Source organism: Rhinatrema bivittatum, chromosome 12 (genome assembly GCF_901001135.1).
Source record: "Rhinatrema bivittatum chromosome 12, aRhiBiv1.1, whole genome shotgun sequence".
NCBI classification, from domain to species: domain Eukaryota; kingdom Metazoa; phylum Chordata; class Amphibia; order Gymnophiona; family Rhinatrematidae; genus Rhinatrema; species Rhinatrema bivittatum.
In genome coordinates, this window is record NC_042626.1 from 70,021,119 (window position 1) to 70,039,209 (window position 18,091).

The following is an 18,091-nucleotide window of genomic DNA, read 5'->3' on the forward strand; positions in this document are numbered from 1 at the left end:
ACCTGGGACCAGCTGTTGGAATGAGGAGCAAAGGATACTTAGCTGTGGGGGGGACTGAGGGGTAAAGCCTGGGATAAGCATAGAGGCTCCTTAGCTGGAGAGGGGCAGTGACAGATTTGGGGTTTTGCCATCCCTAGGCACTGTTGGTACTGTCACTCCCTAAATCTGCGCCCACCCCCCCCTCCCATGTGGTCAGACAATATGAATTAGATGGTCTAAGGCACAGCCCATACTTTGCTACAGCAGCTGAAAGGTGGATTCTGTGGCAAAAGTTAGGACATTCTGAAACACTAGCAAAATTTTCCATCTTTTTCATTACATTAAAAAAAAGTTATATAAAGACCCGCAAGGTTGGAAAATTCATTTTTATAACAGGTCCTCACCCTCTCCTCTTGCAGAGAAGGGAAGAGGGTGAGAGGAACAGGAATGGGATGAGAAGTTGAGCGAACTGGGTATATTGGGGATGAGAGGGAGAGAAGACTGGGGATAAAGAGGATGGAAGATGAGGAGGGAATCTGAATTCCCTGGGGGGTGGCAGGTGTCCCTACATGCTTCGATCCTGTGCCCCTCGCATCCCTCTCTAACCTCCCACCCAGTCTAGCATTGGTGCTGGGTTATATGCACATATCTCTTCTCACGCGCCCCCCCCCAGCCTTTCTCTCCAAATCATCCCCTTTTGCTCTCTCTACTCCAGGAAGCACCCCTGCCCAGCCTGTTCCTGCAGACTGCCTGGTAGGAGGGCCAAGTTCCTGAAAGAAAAGTTTATAAACCATTATTAAGGTAGAGTTGCAGAAATCCACTGCTTATCCCTGGGATAAGCAGAATGGATTCTATCTACCCCTTAGGATCCTGCCAGGTACTTGTGACTTGGATTGGCCACTGTTGGAACAGGATCCTGGGCTTGATGGACCCTTGGTCTGACCCAGCCCTGGTTAGATTTGCCATACTGGATCAGGAAGCAGAGGGCTGTTCTCTGCTGATTGATATTCAGCAAAGCTTCAAGGCAGCAGCAAGGCACAGGCTCAGGGGGAGGTAGAGAATGAAACTGGGTGGAGTCTTGAAGAGTCCTACAGTCCTTCCCTGGTATCAGATTCTGGTTAACATAAGGCATAAAGGTTAACAAATTTAATAACAAATATAAGGTGGTCCCTTTTTATTGGAGTACCTTAATAGAATTCTTGACAAGCTTTTGGGGGGAAATTCTCCCTTCAGGTCACAATAGAATCAGCAGAAGGTGAGATTACCATAAATATAAAAAGCCTGCCAGTGACGGTGGGAAGGGGTTGGGGGTGTTTGGGTGACCACAAGGTGATGGGCAGTAGAATATAATGGGGTAAGAAACCCAGGCCTTGGAGTCTGATCTTCACTTTTGAAGTCTCCTGGTTTTAACTGAAAAGTTGAATGTTCCCGGATTGTTTTGAATTTTCCTTTGTCCACTTCCTGAGGTCATCAAAGCAGCAGACTCATTTTGATTCCTCTCCTCTCCGTAGTGCTTGCTTTTGTATCCCTGGAAGCTGATTCTGGTCTCTCACCGGTGTAGCTGTTTTCTGCATTACAGGAGCGTGGGTAACTGTGAGGGTCTTTGTCCATGCAGTGACTTCCTCAGTATATTGAAGCATGGGCTCCAGAATCCCCTGATCTTACCAGTCCAAGCGCTGCTGGCCCCTTCCCTCTGGAACTGGCAAACGCTCCGGCACACAGGAAGTCTCTTGACCCTGCATAGCAAGAGTGGCTTTTGTTTCCAGCTGCTTTTAGATCCACCCATCTCCTTTTGAAGGCTCAGATTGTGTCGCTCACCCCCAGCCCCTCTCTCCATTCCCTGAGCTGCTGTTTTTGTGTTTGTCACAGAGAGCAGGGATACTGTGGTGGGGGAGCCACATTTCTCAGTGTGCTATGCAACCGGGCATGATAGGTTTCTGCAGTGCCAGTGCATGAAGCTGCCTCGTGCTTGCACAGAAGTGATGGTTGAGAGGAGGAGAGTATCCCAGAATACAATCCCCCCCCCCTCCCCCCCCGGATCTCTGGCTTCCTGCTGGACCTCGTGGACTTTCTGTTCAGATGCCTTTTACTCTGGCATGCAGCAGCTTTCTTCTTTGATATTCGGCGGGGGGGGGGTGTCCCCAGATTTGGTGCAGTAAATTGCACTGGATGAACATACATATTGTGTTTGGATCAGAACTATCTGGGTAGACTGGGGCAATTGAATGCTCCTTAGCGTCTGGGTTTCCACGGCCTGCTTCTGCTGGCGTGTGGTGTTCCATGTGTGGGGGTGGGAGAGCTCTGCCAAGATCACTCATGAACTGTAGAGAATCGTTTGAGCACTTCTTGATGCAGAGTCTTGGACTGGCTTATAGCATGGAGCAGCTCTGGGAGGGCTGGACTACGACTCCCAGAATGCCTTGCAGCTTAAAGAATCCCTGTACCTCTACATTGAGGATCCCTCAGGGACAACTGGGGCAAGGACAAATGTTGAAAAACCATTTTTAAAGTACTTGATGGTGAAAGAAGCAGAAATGTGCTTCCTCTGATCCCCATGTGTGGGCTTTTCACTATTTGTAGTGTTATGTATTCAACTTTCTTTTGCACAGGTATAGTAGTTTGCTCTTTAAAATCCAGCCCTGTCTCGGAATTAGGATTAGAATATAAACCATGTCCAGAGCGAGACCTTGACCTTTTTTTGTGTGTTTCCCACCCTCTCTCTTGTTCTTTGTGGCAGATGCCGAGTCTCAGCTGGCCATGACCAGAGCTCAGCGGGTCCGGGCTGCCATGTACCCCGAGACAGTGGATGACCGTTCTTACCTGCTGACCACACAGATTGATGGGCAGCAGACTAACGTGCAGAAGCTGGCAGAGCCCTCGCAGCTCTTGAAGACTGCTATCGTTCACCTGATCAATTATCAGGACGATGCCGAGCTGGCCACCCGGGCCATCCCAGAGCTTACCAAGCTTCTGAACGATGAGGACCCGGTAAGGGGGGAATATGGGATCTTCCTGGGGGAGGGGCACGAGGTGCTACGCTTCCCATCTCAGCATGGACTGGTCAGAAGGTCCCAGAGCAGAGGGTTGCATTTGCCAGCTCCTAGTATGGATAACATCTTTTAAATAGTGTGGTTCATGGGCTCTGTCAACCTGATCAGAACTCTCTTCCCATGCTCTTTGCTCTCTTTCTCTCCCTCGAACCCCACAGGTGGTGGTGAACAAGGCAGCCATGATCGTGAACCAGCTCTCGAAGAAGGAGGCCTCGCGCCGTGCCCTCATGCAGTCGCCCCAGATCGTGGCGGCCGTGGTCCGCACCATGCAGAGCACCAGTGACATGGAGACGGCTCGCTGCACCACCAGCATCCTGCACAACCTCTCGCACCACCGCGAGGGGCTGCTCTCCATCTTCAAGTCGGGAGGCATCCCTGCCCTCGTGCGCATGCTGAGGTATTGCACCAAGCATGCCTGGCATTCTCCCCCTTCTTTTACTTTTTTTTCCCTCTCCATCTCTTGTCCTCCGGAAATGTGCTCACAACTGCCTTTTTCCTGAGCTTTTACATGGCGTTCAGCTAAAAATACAGCGACTTCCCTCTGTTTAATCATCAAAGGTGGGTGAGCAGGAGTTCTGGCTCTACTCCTGTCTCCTCATCTTGTCAACACTACAGATTTTTTTTTATACTGTAACCAAGTACCTAGAATTCATCTGCAAAACTTACAACCCTTCATCCCTTCCCAAAGGAAAGTCTCTTGTCAACTTGCATATACTGGATGCTGTAAAGGTGTCCTTAAATCCTGCTCACTCACCCCCACCTTCCAGGCTTGGTGCTTGTCTCCATCTTGGAAAATGTATCGGTGAAATGAGACCCATTCCGTAACATTCTTTGTGGGTTTTTTCTATTTCCGAATGGCTTTCGTTTACCTGCTCCCAAATCCTTTCTTGGTTTAGCTCCCCAGTGGAATCTGTGCTATTCTATGCCATCACCACTCTGCACAACCTGCTGCTGTACCAAGAAGGAGCCAAGATGGCCGTACGCCTGGCTGATGGCCTCCAGAAGATGGTGCCTCTCCTGAACAAGAACAACCCCAAGTTCCTGGCCATAACCACAGACTGCCTTCAGCTCCTAGCCTATGGCAATCAGGAGAGTAAGGTGAGGCTTGCCTGTTTCAGTCCCAGTCGAGCATTTAGTGTTTGTTTCATGGCTTTTCCTCTGGCAGATAGAAAAAGGAGAGCCATCGAGGCTGGGAGCTTTCCGGAAGAGAAATACCAGTAACCGTGCACCACTCGCAGACTCTCTGTGCTGGTCCTGAGTGGATTTTCTCTTCTGGACTGTCTGCAGTGGGGAGAGGGCAAGCTTTGATGCCTAGTAGAATAATTACTGGATTGGGTTTATGATGAGCATTTACATTACCAAACAGTGGAGGGGTGTGTTCCTGTTTTTACTTCATGTACTGCAAGGCAAGTAATGATAGAAAAACCCATGTGCAATCAATAAAACTGATTATTAAACTTCTAGGAGGTTTGCTTGAGCTGTGCATAGGTGATATTGGGAAGAGGTGTGCTCAGCTGTGCTAGCCAGGGAAAGGAGAGCAGTCTGCACTGCAGTGCTAAGTCTTTTTATAAATATTTTGGATGACTCTGTGATGGTGTCAAACATTGAATATATAAATTATACATAAATCATCCCTTCCGCCTTTTTAGCTTATTATCTTGGCCAATGGAGGACCCCAAGCTCTGGTTCAGATCATGCGCAACTACAACTATGAGAAGCTGCTGTGGACCACGAGCCGTGTGTTGAAGGTCTTGTCTGTCTGTCCCAGCAACAAGCCTGCTATTGTGGAGGCTGGTGAGTAAGGACACAACCGTCCCCTCCGTATTCTCTTAATTGTGGGTCCAGCTTGGCCACCCAGAGACTTGGGTATTGCTATCTTGGCATTTCCTTGTGGCTCTCTGCACAGCATGAAGGGTCTTGTTCCAGCTGCTGGGCTACTTCTGGCAACAGGCAGAGGTCAAGGAGCTTGGAAGACCTGGCATGTGTCTCGCCTGCTATGCAAAACTTTTATCTGTGGGCATGAACACCAAAATTGCGTGACAGTTCACATGAAAAGCTGGTGGCTAATTTATTCAACTGCTGTTAGAGGTGGCTCCTTTCCTATGGGCCAGATGTGGCTTGCCCAGAGCTCTTACTGAAGAAAATTGGAGATGCGTGTTCCTCCCCGTTTGTTGCTGGAGAGTTTAGCCAAGGGCTTGGACTTTTCCTGCGTCGTGCTTTCGGAGGCAGGAGACTTTCCAGTCAGCTGTGCTGGTGCTCTGGGGATTGACGATCTGTGGAGAAACGTCCTCACTAATGAGGGCTTCTATAAGCATGAAGCTCAAAATAAGGGTCCCCGAGATTTGGCATTTTGCCCTCATGGTGCCATACCGGGCTCCCATGGCAAGATATTTAAATTCGGGTGCAGTGTTGGACGGTTTCCTTCAGATGGTTCTGCCTCCCTCTCCTCAGCATTGTCCTGTGGGTGGTTGGGATGGGTTGGTTCACTTGGCTGCTTGATGTTTCGGCAGGTGGCATGCAGGCGCTGGGGAAACACGTGACCAGCTCCAGCCCACGGCTTGTGCAGAACTGTCTGTGGACCCTGAGGAACCTTTCGGATGTGGCCACTAAACAGGTGAGTAGTATGTGGCTTTATTTATTTTTTTTTAAGGGAATGGGAGCTGCCTTTCTTCCAGTGGATCATCTGCTATTTTTAAAATGGGATTGACCCAGACTGGGAGGGGCACTCAAGAACAATGGAGGATCAGGATGACTTTTTAATGTCCACTCTCCCCCCCCCAACCCAGGAGGGCCTGGAGAATGTCCTTAAGATTCTGGTGAACCAGCTGAGTTCGGATGACATAAACGTGCTGACCTGTGCCACCGGCACCATCTCCAACCTGACCTGCAACAACAGCAAGAACAAAAGCCTGGTGACCCAGTCCAACGGGGTGGAAGCCCTGATCCACACCATCCTGCGAGCGGGGGAGAAGGAGGACATCACGGAGCCGGCCGTCTGTGCCCTGCGGCACCTCACCAGCCGGCACCCCGAGGCTGAGGTGGCCCAGAACTCTGTGCGACTGCACTACGGGATCCCTGCCATCGTGAAGCTGCTGAACCAGCCCTTCCAGTGGCCGCTGGTCAAGGTGAGCTCTGGGGAGAGGGAGATGCTGAATAGGGAACCCCCTTTTTGCCCTTCCAAATGTGTCCATTTTAAGAACAGACTAAGAGCCTCCAGGACTTGTGTGCATAAGTGCGTTTGCTCACGACTTTTTTTTTTTTTTTGGAGATGGGGGACAGAAGGTGGAATCTTTTCCCTTGTGTCTTTTTTTTTTTTTTTTTTTTTCCAGTAAATTTTTAAAGTCTTTGTTACAAGATGCAGCTTTTCCAAACCCATGAAATAGACTTGCTGGCGTTATTTGTGGGGATGAGGGGCCCCTGGACATGCTGCAGCTTGCTGGTGCTGTCCCGTGAGCAGGAAGAAGCGCCGGACGCCCTGTGTCTCTCTCTCCCCGGGGCCTCTGCTTCTTTATGGTCTTGGGGTGGGGGTTTCTCAGGACTAACCCAGAAAGCGATGCTGGGATTCCTCCTGCTTATCTGCCAGACTTGGCTCTGTCAGAACATCAGAAGAGTGGATTTTATTTTTGCACCTGTTTAACCTACCCCCGCCCTCTCTCTCTCTTCCTAGGCTACCATTGGCCTCATTCGCAACCTGGCCCTCTGCCCGGCTAACCACGGCCCTCTGCAGGAGGCTGGCGTGATTCCCCGCCTGGTCCAGCTGCTGGTGAAGGCCCACCAGGATGCCCAGCGCCACGCTGCCGCTGGCACGGCACAACCCTACCAAGTACGAAGACGTTTCCATTTACTGAACGCTTGAGTTTGATTTTGGGTGACTCTGTGATGGTGGGAAACGTTGAATGAAGACTCCCCCCCCCCCCCCCCCTTTGGGAGTTAGCGAGCGTTCAGCAGTGGATGGGATGGTTACAGAGGGGGTTTCTGGCACATAATACTCCTGGAACTGGAGGTTTAGGGTATTTTGCTTGACTAATAATTGCCAAAAAAGAAAAACCTCAAGTGGCCTTAAAGCACAACAGAAGAGCTGTCTGTGTTGGCCCAAGCTGATGCATCCTTGTCCTGGGGAGCGCAATGCTTGCCATGTTCTCCTCCGAAACCTCTTCCTGCTGTGCCAGTTTGCTGCCTCCTAATGCCATGAGAGCTGGGTATTTACTTTACAGCTTAAATTGAACCGGTGGTGGTTTGTAGCAGCAGGTCCAAGGCTGCTGCTGAAACTGGAGAACCAGTGGTTCTGAGCCCACATGCAGCTGGAACTGGCCCCCCCTTTACCGGTCATCTAGGCTGTGGCTTGGTGCTGGGACCTTGAAGACTGTTCTCCTGCATCTTCTCCTCTGCCCCACTCCCTTTCTTTGACCAGGAATCCGAGAGCAGACTGCAGGAAATGGACCGCATCGGAGTTCACAGATCATGCCTCGCTTTTCCCATCCCCGTTAATATCCTAGCAGATGGGGGAGGGTGGGGAGGAGGCAGAGGAATAAGAATTGGACGGGGGACTTGCCATTTAGGTTATTAACTGATTCTTTCCATGGCTACTGCTTGTCTTGCAGGATGGGGTAAAGATGGAAGAGATCGTGGAGGGGTGCACAGGGGCTCTTCATATCCTTGCTCGGGACCCCATGAACCGAATGGAAATCTACAGACTGAACACAATTCCTCTGTTCGTGCAGGTGAGTGGTGTCCTTGCATTGAGGAGGTAGGGAGGGGAAGGTCTGCTGGTTGACGCACACAGCTGTGAGCTCCTGAAACCCAAGATCAGATTCCTATTCGGCCCCTGATGTTGCTCCAAGGGATCGGGATTTTTGCTTCCTTCCCGGATTCTCGGTCATCTTGCTAGAACGCAGAGGAAATGCTGGGAGTCTTCTCTCCCACAGCTCCTCTTCATAAGCTGTCCTGCAGCCCAGTCTTTGAAAGTGTGCTGCCTGCTGTCCCTTCTCCACCCCACCTCAGAGATGGCTCTCCGCATGCTTCAGACGTATACCCTATGTGTGGGTGCCTCCGCCATTTTTTTTTAATGGGGGAGGGAGTTTGTATGGTATCCTGCACTGGGTGGGGGGTGTGTGTGTGTGGGGGGTACCTCTGCATGTTCCAGGTGTGCTGTCTCTCATGCCATGCCCTCGTACTGTCTCCCTGTAGCTCCTCTACTCCCCGGTGGAGAACATACAGCGTGTGGCAGCCGGCGTACTCTGTGAGCTTGCCCAGGATAAGGACGCTGCAGACACCATTGATGCTGAAGGGGCCTCAGCTCCACTTATGGAGCTGCTGCACTGCAGGAACGAAGGCACAGGTAAGCGACAAGTGGCCTGAAGACCTGGATCGTAAGCTCTTGGGACAAGGAGGCTGTAGATGTTGTGGCTTGCTCCTGCACGAAACTGACACCATTTGAATGTTACAAACCTCATTAACTTTTTGGCTGGACTTAAAACACCTGGTTCAAGCAGTCAGTCTCTCCTGGATGCTGGCTGGTATAGCCCTGGGTGAAAGGATTCCTGGGGAGGTGGTGGCACAAATGTACTGAAGGTGTCCTCTGGTAGGATGAGCTGCACCAGAGCTTTGACCCATTCCAGGGAAATGGATCTCTGCATACAGAGTGGATGAGTCCTGAGTGTGTTACTGACTCTGGGTTCAGATAACGCCACAACCGTAAAATAGATGGATAGAAAAATCTCATCATGCCACCCCCCATGAAAGGGCAGTCACCCATTTGAATGGGGGCAGGGGCTTGATCAGGCATGGAGCTCAATGTGCAATTCTGAGCCAGTTTAATTCTAGGAGGGATTGGAGTACATTTTGGGAGAGTGGCATGGGTGTGTGTCCTTATAGATCTTACTTCTCCTGACTCCTTTCCTAGCGTGTAGCCAGATGGACTCAGGACCAATGGGTTATGCTCCCCTGCCAGAAGATGGAGACTGAGTCCGATTTCAAAGCTGATGTCACCCTAGATACACCCCTGCAGTGACCTCTGCTCTCCACTATTCTCCGTCTCGGCAGATGGTGGACGTACCTCTCCCTATGGGGATTGCTGTACTTTTTGGAAGGAGAAATTCTACCTTTAAATTAAAGAAACATTGAGCCCCCACACTCCTGTGGTGATACCTAAAGGTCCCTCCCCCAGTTGAGAATTCCTGAGGCGATTTCCGAGATCCCTCAGAGGTTTGCCTTGGTCCGGTAGCCAGTACCTGGCATGGACTTTGCTGCTTAAGCAGCTGAAAGGCAGTGGTGGTAGGAAGCTGAGCGCGGCAGTGACTACCTAAGCCCTCTTCCTCCGCAGCCAGAGATGGTCTCTTTACTCTGCCAGTAAGCGCTGAGCCCAGGTAAGTTTAAAAAAATAAAAAAGAGGATTTCCTCCTGATTCAGAGACTGAGGGATTTTGGTAAGACTTCTCCGATCTCCTTGCTTGGTGTGCCGTACTGACGTCATTCCCAATCCCGTTGGGGTAAGGAGACGTGGGCTTCCGAGCGGCCCATGGGTGGGCTAGACTCCACTTTAGGCTTGGTCAGCACACCGCATGGTAGGCTGTGGCGGCGCCATCTTGTGCGCATCTTTGTGCGTGCTGTATTGCCCTCCATAGAACGCTGGTACATGCAGTGCATCAGCTCTGCACCCACGCACCGTGCTCGTACATACGTCCACAACTTCTAAGTGCAGAACCAAGAACAGCCAGACATGTGGGCTGCTTGCACCTCGCCCCGCCTAGGCACTCATAATCTGCGTACATAGAAATGTTTTAAGCGTGAGCCGATAGAACACACATTTACTGCCGCCAATGGTGCCTGCAGCCAAGAAACCTAAGCGCCTTTCGCTCTGCGCTGCTTGTCATATTAGGGCTGCACAGTCTGACCCGGATTCCAGCTTATGTCAGCACCGAGAGCCCAGGGAGAATTTGCCTCTCCAAACTTTAAGCCCGGCTCCTCCCATTCAGAGGATGGGTCAGCCACAGCAATGAAGTACCCCAGATCTGAGTACTCCCTTGACTGGGTCATCCATGGGAGAGGGAAATTCAGTTAATCCTACCCCAGTACCTCCTGGACTAGGCATGGACCCAGCCGCCTTCTCTTGGGTGGAATTTCGTACAGGTGCAGTCTGCTACCTCGCTTGCCCTTGTCCGGGCAGAACCTCAGCCGGTAAGACCTCCCTCTCCCATTCCTATTGGCAAAACTCAAGGCATGCCTCATCTTACCAAGGGTATCCTTGGTAGGGACTCAGATGGCTCAGATGAAGAGGATGATCCGGACCCCTTGGAAGAGACATTTTCCCTGGGTTGGAACCGTATTGAACCAAGTTGCAGTTTTTTCATGGACACGAATTCCCAGCCTTAGTTTCCCAGACACTGGGAGTCCCTGGGTCTGATTCTGACTGAATCAAAAAAGAATCCCATTTTGTTCTCCCTACGGGAAAGCCTCTTGCTACTTTCCAGTGCTGGAAGCCATACGAGAGTTGATAGACCTGGCATGGGATGCCCCGGAAGCAAGTTTTAAAGATGGATGAGTGTTAGAAGCTCTATATCCACTGGATCTGGCAGTGAAAGCGTTTCCCTAAAGTGGATGTGCTGGTCTTGCTGTCTCTAAGTGAACAACCCTCCCAGTGGAGGGAGGAGTGGCCTTAATGGATGCACATTAGCCTTTGACACAGTAGCAATGACCTTGCGGATTGCTTCTTGTTGTGCTCTGGTAGCTTGTTTGTGCCTACTCCTCTCTCAGGAGGTGGGCGACTTGGGGTGAATTCTAGAGCAGTTATGGAACCTGATGACCCCTTTTAGCGGACACAGGCTCAATTCCAGTCTGCTGTTCAGCCAGAGGAGCTGCCTCAGTGGTGGCAGCCAGAAGATAGCTATGGCTGTAGAATTGGTCAGCAGACAACCTACAAGGCCAATCTTACAAAGATGCCCTTTTAAGGATCTCTCCTTTTCAGAAGTGAATTGGAAAAGCTGGCCAATAAATGGGGTGAATCTCCAGTCCCCTGGCTACCGGAAGATGAGTAAGCAGTTAGTGCTCCTCGCCTACGAGGGGATAATCCAGGGGCTTCCAATGTTTTCGTCCCTACAGAAACACAACATTTCAGAGGTCTGTCCTTTCATAGTCGATAGCCCAAGAAAGGGGCAGGCTCGGGTTCAGGTTCATCCCGAACCCCCCAATGAAATTTTGCCGCTCCACCCTTGGAACAAGGAGACTAGTCAACTTGCGGTGGGTCGAGATCACTTTGAACAAATGGGTACTGGAAGTCATACGAGAAGGATATGTAGTGGAACTTTACAGCACTCCTCAGGATGTATTCGTGATGTCTCCATGCCACTCCCAGCCCAAGAAGCAGGCAGTGGAGATTACTATTTTAAGGCTCCTCAGGATGAGGGCTATAATATGAGTACCTGTGCCCCATAAAAATATGGGGCATCGTATCCAAGAAGGAAGGTTCCTTTCGCTCCATCCTGGACCTCTAGTGTCGGTCGACATCTACGTGTGAATCATTTTCTGCATGGAAACATTACACTCTGATAATGGCCGTACAATCAGGAGAATTCTTAACCTCCCTGGACCTATCTGAGGCCTACCTACATATTCTAATCCGACAAGATCAGTTTCCTAAGCTTTTGCAGTACTGAGACACCATTATCAGTTCCAGGCACTGACCTAGCCACCGCACCCAGAATGTTTTCCAAGATTATGGTGGTCGTAGTGGCAGCATTGAGAAAAGGGAATCCTGCTGCACCCGTACCTGGACGGCTGGTTGATCCAGGCCAAATCGGTGGAAGAGTCTCCAGGTGATCAACAGGGTAACCTCCTTGATTCAGGAATTCGGTTGGGTAGTAAACCTGAACAAGAGTAGTCTCAAGCCTTCCCAGTCCTTGGAATATCTGGTAGTCCAATTTGATACCAAGCAGGACAAGGTCTTCCTTCTGACCACACAGATAAGAAGTTGATGTCCAGGTGTGTCAGCTGATGAATTCGATATGCCCAGTGTGGAGCTATCTCCAAGTTCTTGGTTTGGCGGCAAACCTGGAAGTGGTGCCATAGGTGAGGGCACACATATGACCACTTCAACACTCACTGCTGTCACTTTGGAACCCACAGTCTCAAGACTATTTGATTCACCTCCGTTTGCCGATGGCCATGTGCTCTCTGCTCCAGTGATGGCTGTAGGAAGCTCATTTGAACAGGGGTATGCCCCTGTCCTCATTGAACTGGCTGGCCTTCATGACAGACACAAGCTGGAGCTCACTGTCAGGACTGTCAGCCCAGAGATGTTGGACTGAAGTGGGCCCTATGGAACATCACCACTTGGAAGCCCGGGCAGTCAGATTGGCATGTCTACAGTTCAGGCACAGACTCCAGGGTCGAGCGGTCCGTATGATGTCAGACAACTCAATGACTGTAGCCTACATCAAACAGCAGGGTGGAACAGAAAGCCAGCAAATGTCACAGGAGATATTCCTCCTTATGGAATGAGCAGAAATACATCTACAGATGTCTTTTCCTGCAATGTGAGAGAATGAAATCGGAGCAGACTTTCTAAGCAGGGAGACTCTGGATTCAGGAGAATGGGTGTTATCAGTTGAAAGGCTTTGGCTGACAATAGATTGCTGGGGCCTCCTAGCCATCGACCTGCTGGCCGCATCTCAGAATGAATTCTGCAATTCTTCAGTCGCAGAAGAGATACGTGGTCCTTAGGGATCAATGCTCTTTCAGTCCTGGCTGGAAGAAGAGTTGCAATATGCCTTCCCTCTGTGGCCCCTCACGGGCAGGGTCATTCCAGAATTGAGCACCCCAGGGGATTAGACTTACTCGTAGCTCCAGAATGGCCCAGGCATCTGTGGTAGGTGGACATGCAGAGACTCCTGGTGGAGGAGCCCCCCCTGTGCCTCCCACTGCATGGAGACCTGCTACAGCAGGGACTGGTTCTTCACGAGGATCCAACTCGATTCTGTCTGTCTGGCCCTTGAGAGGGCTTGCCTGATGAAGTGAGGATATTCTGCTGCAGTAATTGCCACCTTAATCTGCGCTCAGAGGTTCTCTACACAGTGACATTGACATCCTTGCACACTTCCAGGTTCTATCGCCTGGGTGTACAGGCCCAAGAGGACGCAGCCTTTGCAAGGGTGATGTTAACTGGACTGCGGGCAGCCTCCTGCTCCGATCCGGAGTAGTTTTTGTACATGCCATTGGTCCTGAGTCCATCTGGCTACACGCTAGGAAATGGAAAAATTACTTATTCCTTAGTGTAGACAGATGGACTCTGCATCCTGCCCTCGGCTGCCCAAGAACAGTGCCAAGGATTCGCCTGTAGAGAGGATATCTATTCCAAGAGATTACGTGTAAACTATCATCCAATCCCTAGATCAGGGCTTCTATAGTCTTACTGGGGTTCATTGTGATTGGTTGAGTACAGTTATGGTTATCCATTTCTAATCATTTTAAATCAAGTTTTATAGTATGTCCACAATGGCTTTTGAAGAGAATACTGAAGGGCTAAGGTCACTGCAGGCGTGTATTTAGGGTGACATCAGCTTTGAATACTGACTCTGTCTCCATCTGCTGTCAGGGGAGCATAAACCATTGGTCCTGAGTCCATCTGTCTACACTAAGGAAAAGGAAATTATCAGGTAAGTAATTTCTCCATTGTGAAAGGAAGGAAAGGGATGGAGATTCTTGGCTGTATTTATATTTTATGCAGTTGTATTCATGTGCTGTGGTGCATTTTGATTTGTTGTGAGCCATCCTGAGTCCTTTTTTTTAGCAGAGGGAAACTCACAAATCTATAATGTACTGCAAATTTGATCCAGTTCTGCTCTTCCTGCGAGTTTATTCGGCCACACCTGAACAGGAAAGCAAACACCTAAGGTGGAGCCACTTAAATTTGCAGGAAAACCGGGAATAGCTGAAGCTGCTCTGCAGCAGGAGTCCTGCAGTATCCCCCAGTACTGAGCTCTCCACACAGGCCCTGCTAACTCTTTGGATAGCAACATCTCCGCCACTTTGATATTGCACAAACTTTCATTGTCTGTTGTTCCTTCCTCCAGCAACCTATGCCGCAGCCGTGCTCTTCCGTATCTCTGAAGACAAGAATCCGGATTACAGGAAGCGCGTGTCTGTGGAACTGACCAATGCCATCTTCCGGCAAGACCCTGCAGCCTGGGAAGCAGTGAGTGACCCCCCCCCCCCCCTCCTGCGGCCTGGCCTGGTAGCGGATCGTTTCCCCAGGCTTCGCTTTATTCCTGGTGGGGGTGGAGAGCCCATAGTGCTGCTGTGGGGGGTAGGAAGTGGTTCGGGAGTGGGGGGGGGGGGGGGAGAACTGGATTGTCTGAGGCAGTTGTGACTAGAGGAAGACCTTCCCATTCCCCAGACGTGCTGCTGTTGTAGCCTCAAATCTCCTGTTCTCACCTCTCTTCCTTTGCTTTTTCGGCAGGCGCAGAGCATGATACCCATCAACGAACCTTACCAGGATGGTACGTAGTTACAGTATTCCCCCTGGGGGCAGGGGATGAGAATGAAGCCCTTTCCGGATGTGTTAATGGGGAAAACGTATACCTCTCCCATGATGTCTTAAAATCGTGCCAGGTGTCCAGAAACGGTGCTACCGTTCTACACCCATTTCCAGCGTGCAAAAGGCAGGGCCCACAGCAGAATTACAGCAGTTTGGGTTCTGCTGGGGGCCCCAGAGATCACCAGAACACACACAAAAAAAAAAATCAGTCAAGCAGGCTGGTGCCTTCTCTTCAATTAGTCTGAACTGGAAAGCTGGGTAGTTGCTTGTTCCCTCCCTTTTTTTTTTGTAATTTTTTTTTTTTTGTTTGAATTTCTTGCTTGATCCTTAGACATGGACAATTACCGTGCCATGTACCCCAATGACATCCCCCTGGATGACCTGGGTGGAGAGATGGACATGGACTACCAGGTGGATGCTTACAGTGACCATGGCGCCCGACTCCCCTACTCCGACAACATGCTGGCCTAGATCGGCGAACAGGCCTCAACACAAGGTAGGGGTCAGGCAGAGACCCGATGTGCTTCATTCATTAGGTCTGCAGCATGAAGTGCTGGCAACACGTTAGCCTGTCCTTATCTCGAACACAGGAGGTGTAGGGCATGAATTGGAGACTTATTTTTTCAAATATACCCACATAAATAAAATCAAAAACAAACCAGCATAGCAGCAGGGTGGAGAGAACCTCTTGTTAACAGGGCTGCTGAGTATTTTACAGGACTGTGGAGGATCCCACTCCACCCAAATATAGCAAAAAAAACCCCCAAAACTTTTTTTTTAAATGGTCAAGCTCTCCGAGAGCAAACATTTCTAAGAGTTGTGGCATCCTATGCTTGTGCCTGTCTTATGATTTTAAAAGGAAACACTTGCTAAGGGGAGGCGGGTGGTGGAGTGGGACCAGACGAGTCGCTCTGGGGGGGGGGGGGGGGGGGGGGGGCATTTACAGAGTTTCAGTTCATAATGTCGTCCTGTCTTTCAGGTGCTGGATGCAGACGGGAGAAGAAGCACCAGGACCCCCCAGGGATGGGGGAGGCGCTGCGCCAACGAGAGGCAGGAGACAGAAGTGCCTAAGCCCATACGTGTTTATATTTTAGATTTATTTCTTCCCTGTCCAGAAGAGGTTTTATATATTAGAAACTTTATTTTTTATTTTTTGTTCTGGGTCCAAGGACCTCGCCATCTTGGGATCTGCTTTGTGATCCCTTTTACCTTTCATATCTCACAGATGAAACCTCCAGCCATGCTGAAGCTTTGTAAAACTCTCGTCCACATGATAGAAGTCATTTTCCAAATCTGTGTTTATATGTATATTTTAATATGGCACAAATCAGTGTTTTTTGCCTTCTAACTTTTAGGTTTGTGCTATTTTAATTTTGGGATTACAGATCTTACATCTTTCTCTTTAAGCAAAAAATGTAATAAGACAAAACCATTTTTCTTTTTGTCAGCACAGAGGGGTTTGGTCCATATAGAAACCTCGGGCCTTGGAGGGCTCCTTCATTCCCTCCCATCCTGGCCTGATGCTGGCTTCAGTCAGGATTTGATGTCCTTGGCAGAACGGAGTAAGCTTGTTCTGCCTGCTGCGAACTTTAAAAATACAAATCTGAGTCCCCTCCCCCCCCCCCCCCATTGTATGATACAATGGTTTGGATTCTAGATTTAACTGTTCGTGGTTTCCAAATCTGAGCTCAAGGCAAATTACGTTCATGTACCGTCCCCGGAGGGCCCTCGTGTGCTAAGCACTCCCCCCATAGACACAGCATGGGAGGAAAGCCTTAGTGCATCAGCCCCTACGTTTGTGCCTGAGGTGATGGCAGGGGGCGTGACTTGCCCAAGGTCACAAGGGGCATTGGTGGAAGAAGTGGGATTTGAACTCTGCCTCCCTGGTTCTCAGTCCGCTGCACTAAGGAATAGGAGGCTCTTCGTCATTCCAGAGGCAGAGAGGAATTTTTTTTTTCTTCTTGCGTTGGTGAACAGGATTCTCTTCTGAAGACTGGACTTGTTGCTTTCTGTTACAGAAGATGCCTGTAGTGTGGGTCTGGCACATTCTTAAATCTGCAATATCATTTTTTTTTTCTTTTTTTGTAAGCCAGTGACTTTCTGCTTTCCTTTCCTCCAGCCCATATGTTTTTTTGGGGTTTTTTGTTTTTGTTTTTTTTTAAATGAGCTTTCCTGGTTTTGTGTTAAAGCAGATCTGACAAAAAAAATTCTTCCACTGCCCAGGGTTGCCAAGATTAACAGGCTTTTTTAAAATGTAGTTTGGAAAGTGCTAAATTTTTATGACTTCTTGCAAGTTATTTTTTTTGTATAGACCAAAGCAAATAAACCAAAAAAACAACCCCCCCTCCCCCAGAATTTGAACCACCTCTTATTTTCTTTAAGTCCTGTGTGTGTGTGTTTTTGATGGCTTTGAATGCTACGCTGCCAAGAACCAACATTCCCCCACTCCTTCTATGACTTGCTAAATCCGAAAAACAAAGCCCAGCAGAGGCCGAGTGCTACCTTGCCTTCATCTTCACCCCCATCACGGAGCATCTACGGCTGTCTCAGCCCACTGAGCCCTCTTCTCTTGAATGGTTTTGGTGACTGAAGCTGTTTTTTTCCTAGCGTGTAGCAGATGGACTCAGGACCAATGGGAATAGTGTACTCCTGCTAGCAGGTGGAGACGGATCAGATTTCAATCTGACGTCAGCACTAGTACATATACCCCTGCAGGAAGCTCTGCTCTTCAGTATTTCTCCATCTCCATAGCAGTTCAGGACTATACACACACGCTTGCACAGCGTTAGAAAATCCAAACCAAAGAAGAAAAATAATCTTACCTCTACAAGACAAGCCCCGCTCTCTTGCAGTGATACCTAAGGGTCCCTCCCCCAGTCGAGAATTCCTGAGGTGATTTCCTGGGGGCTAAGTCCATGGCTCCCGGCGTGGACTTAGCCCCCAGGAACAGGAGTAGCTGAGAGGCAGCGGGTGCAATACAGAGCGCAGCAGTGAAGGTAATTTTCCCTCTCCCCCACAGCTGGAGACTTCCCGGCACCAGACCGGGAACCGCAGAGACAAGGTAAGGTAGAAAACTTTAAGTCTCTGGTCTCAGAGGCTCGGATAACTGTACAGATCGCCAGCCGGCATCTGTCCCATGGGGTTGATCAGCCTGATCTGGCTCGAGGGTCCTCCCATGTGGAGACCCTTCCGGGGGGGGGGGTGGGTGTCGCCATTTTGCTCGCGTGGTCGCCAGCCCCACTTCCCCCCCCTTGATTGCCATACTGTCGGCATAGCTGAGCTGTGTGCACAGCGATGCGCACGAGGGTGCCGGGCGCATAGCTACACGCTCAATGGGGCCGGGCACACAAGTTATGGCTGCGCGCACATCTCCATAAGCTCACATGCCGGCCTGCATGCACATCTTCGGTGCACCTGGAGCGCATATCTAAAGCCTCCCATCGTGTGCATATAAACGCACAGACCGGGTTTCAGTGACCCAAGACATCAACAGCCAAGGCACAAGCCCTCTGCCCAGCCTGCCACATAAGAGC

At 50.1% G+C, this 18,091-nt stretch overlaps 1 protein-coding gene across 1 annotated transcript in view; it reads left to right on the forward strand.

The window, feature by feature from the left end:
* Positions 1 to 16,919, forward strand: part of JUP (junction plakoglobin) — a 39,842-nt gene extending 22,923 nt beyond the window's left edge. Inside the window, exons 3-15 of the mRNA XM_029572981.1 lie at positions 2,717 to 2,967; positions 3,188 to 3,426; positions 3,926 to 4,127; positions 4,679 to 4,823; positions 5,540 to 5,643; positions 5,816 to 6,154; positions 6,697 to 6,852; positions 7,631 to 7,750; positions 8,217 to 8,367; positions 14,095 to 14,216; positions 14,481 to 14,520; positions 14,890 to 15,054; positions 15,538 to 16,919. Of these exons, the coding sequence (XP_029428841.1) occupies positions 2,717 to 2,967; positions 3,188 to 3,426; positions 3,926 to 4,127; positions 4,679 to 4,823; positions 5,540 to 5,643; positions 5,816 to 6,154; positions 6,697 to 6,852; positions 7,631 to 7,750; positions 8,217 to 8,367; positions 14,095 to 14,216; positions 14,481 to 14,520; positions 14,890 to 15,029 (2,009 nt within the window). The 3' untranslated portion in view covers positions 15,030 to 15,054; positions 15,538 to 16,919. The remainder of the gene's footprint in view (positions 1 to 2,716; positions 2,968 to 3,187; positions 3,427 to 3,925; positions 4,128 to 4,678; positions 4,824 to 5,539; positions 5,644 to 5,815; positions 6,155 to 6,696; positions 6,853 to 7,630; positions 7,751 to 8,216; positions 8,368 to 14,094; positions 14,217 to 14,480; positions 14,521 to 14,889; positions 15,055 to 15,537) is intronic.
* Positions 16,920 to 18,091: the final 1,172 nt, after the last annotated feature.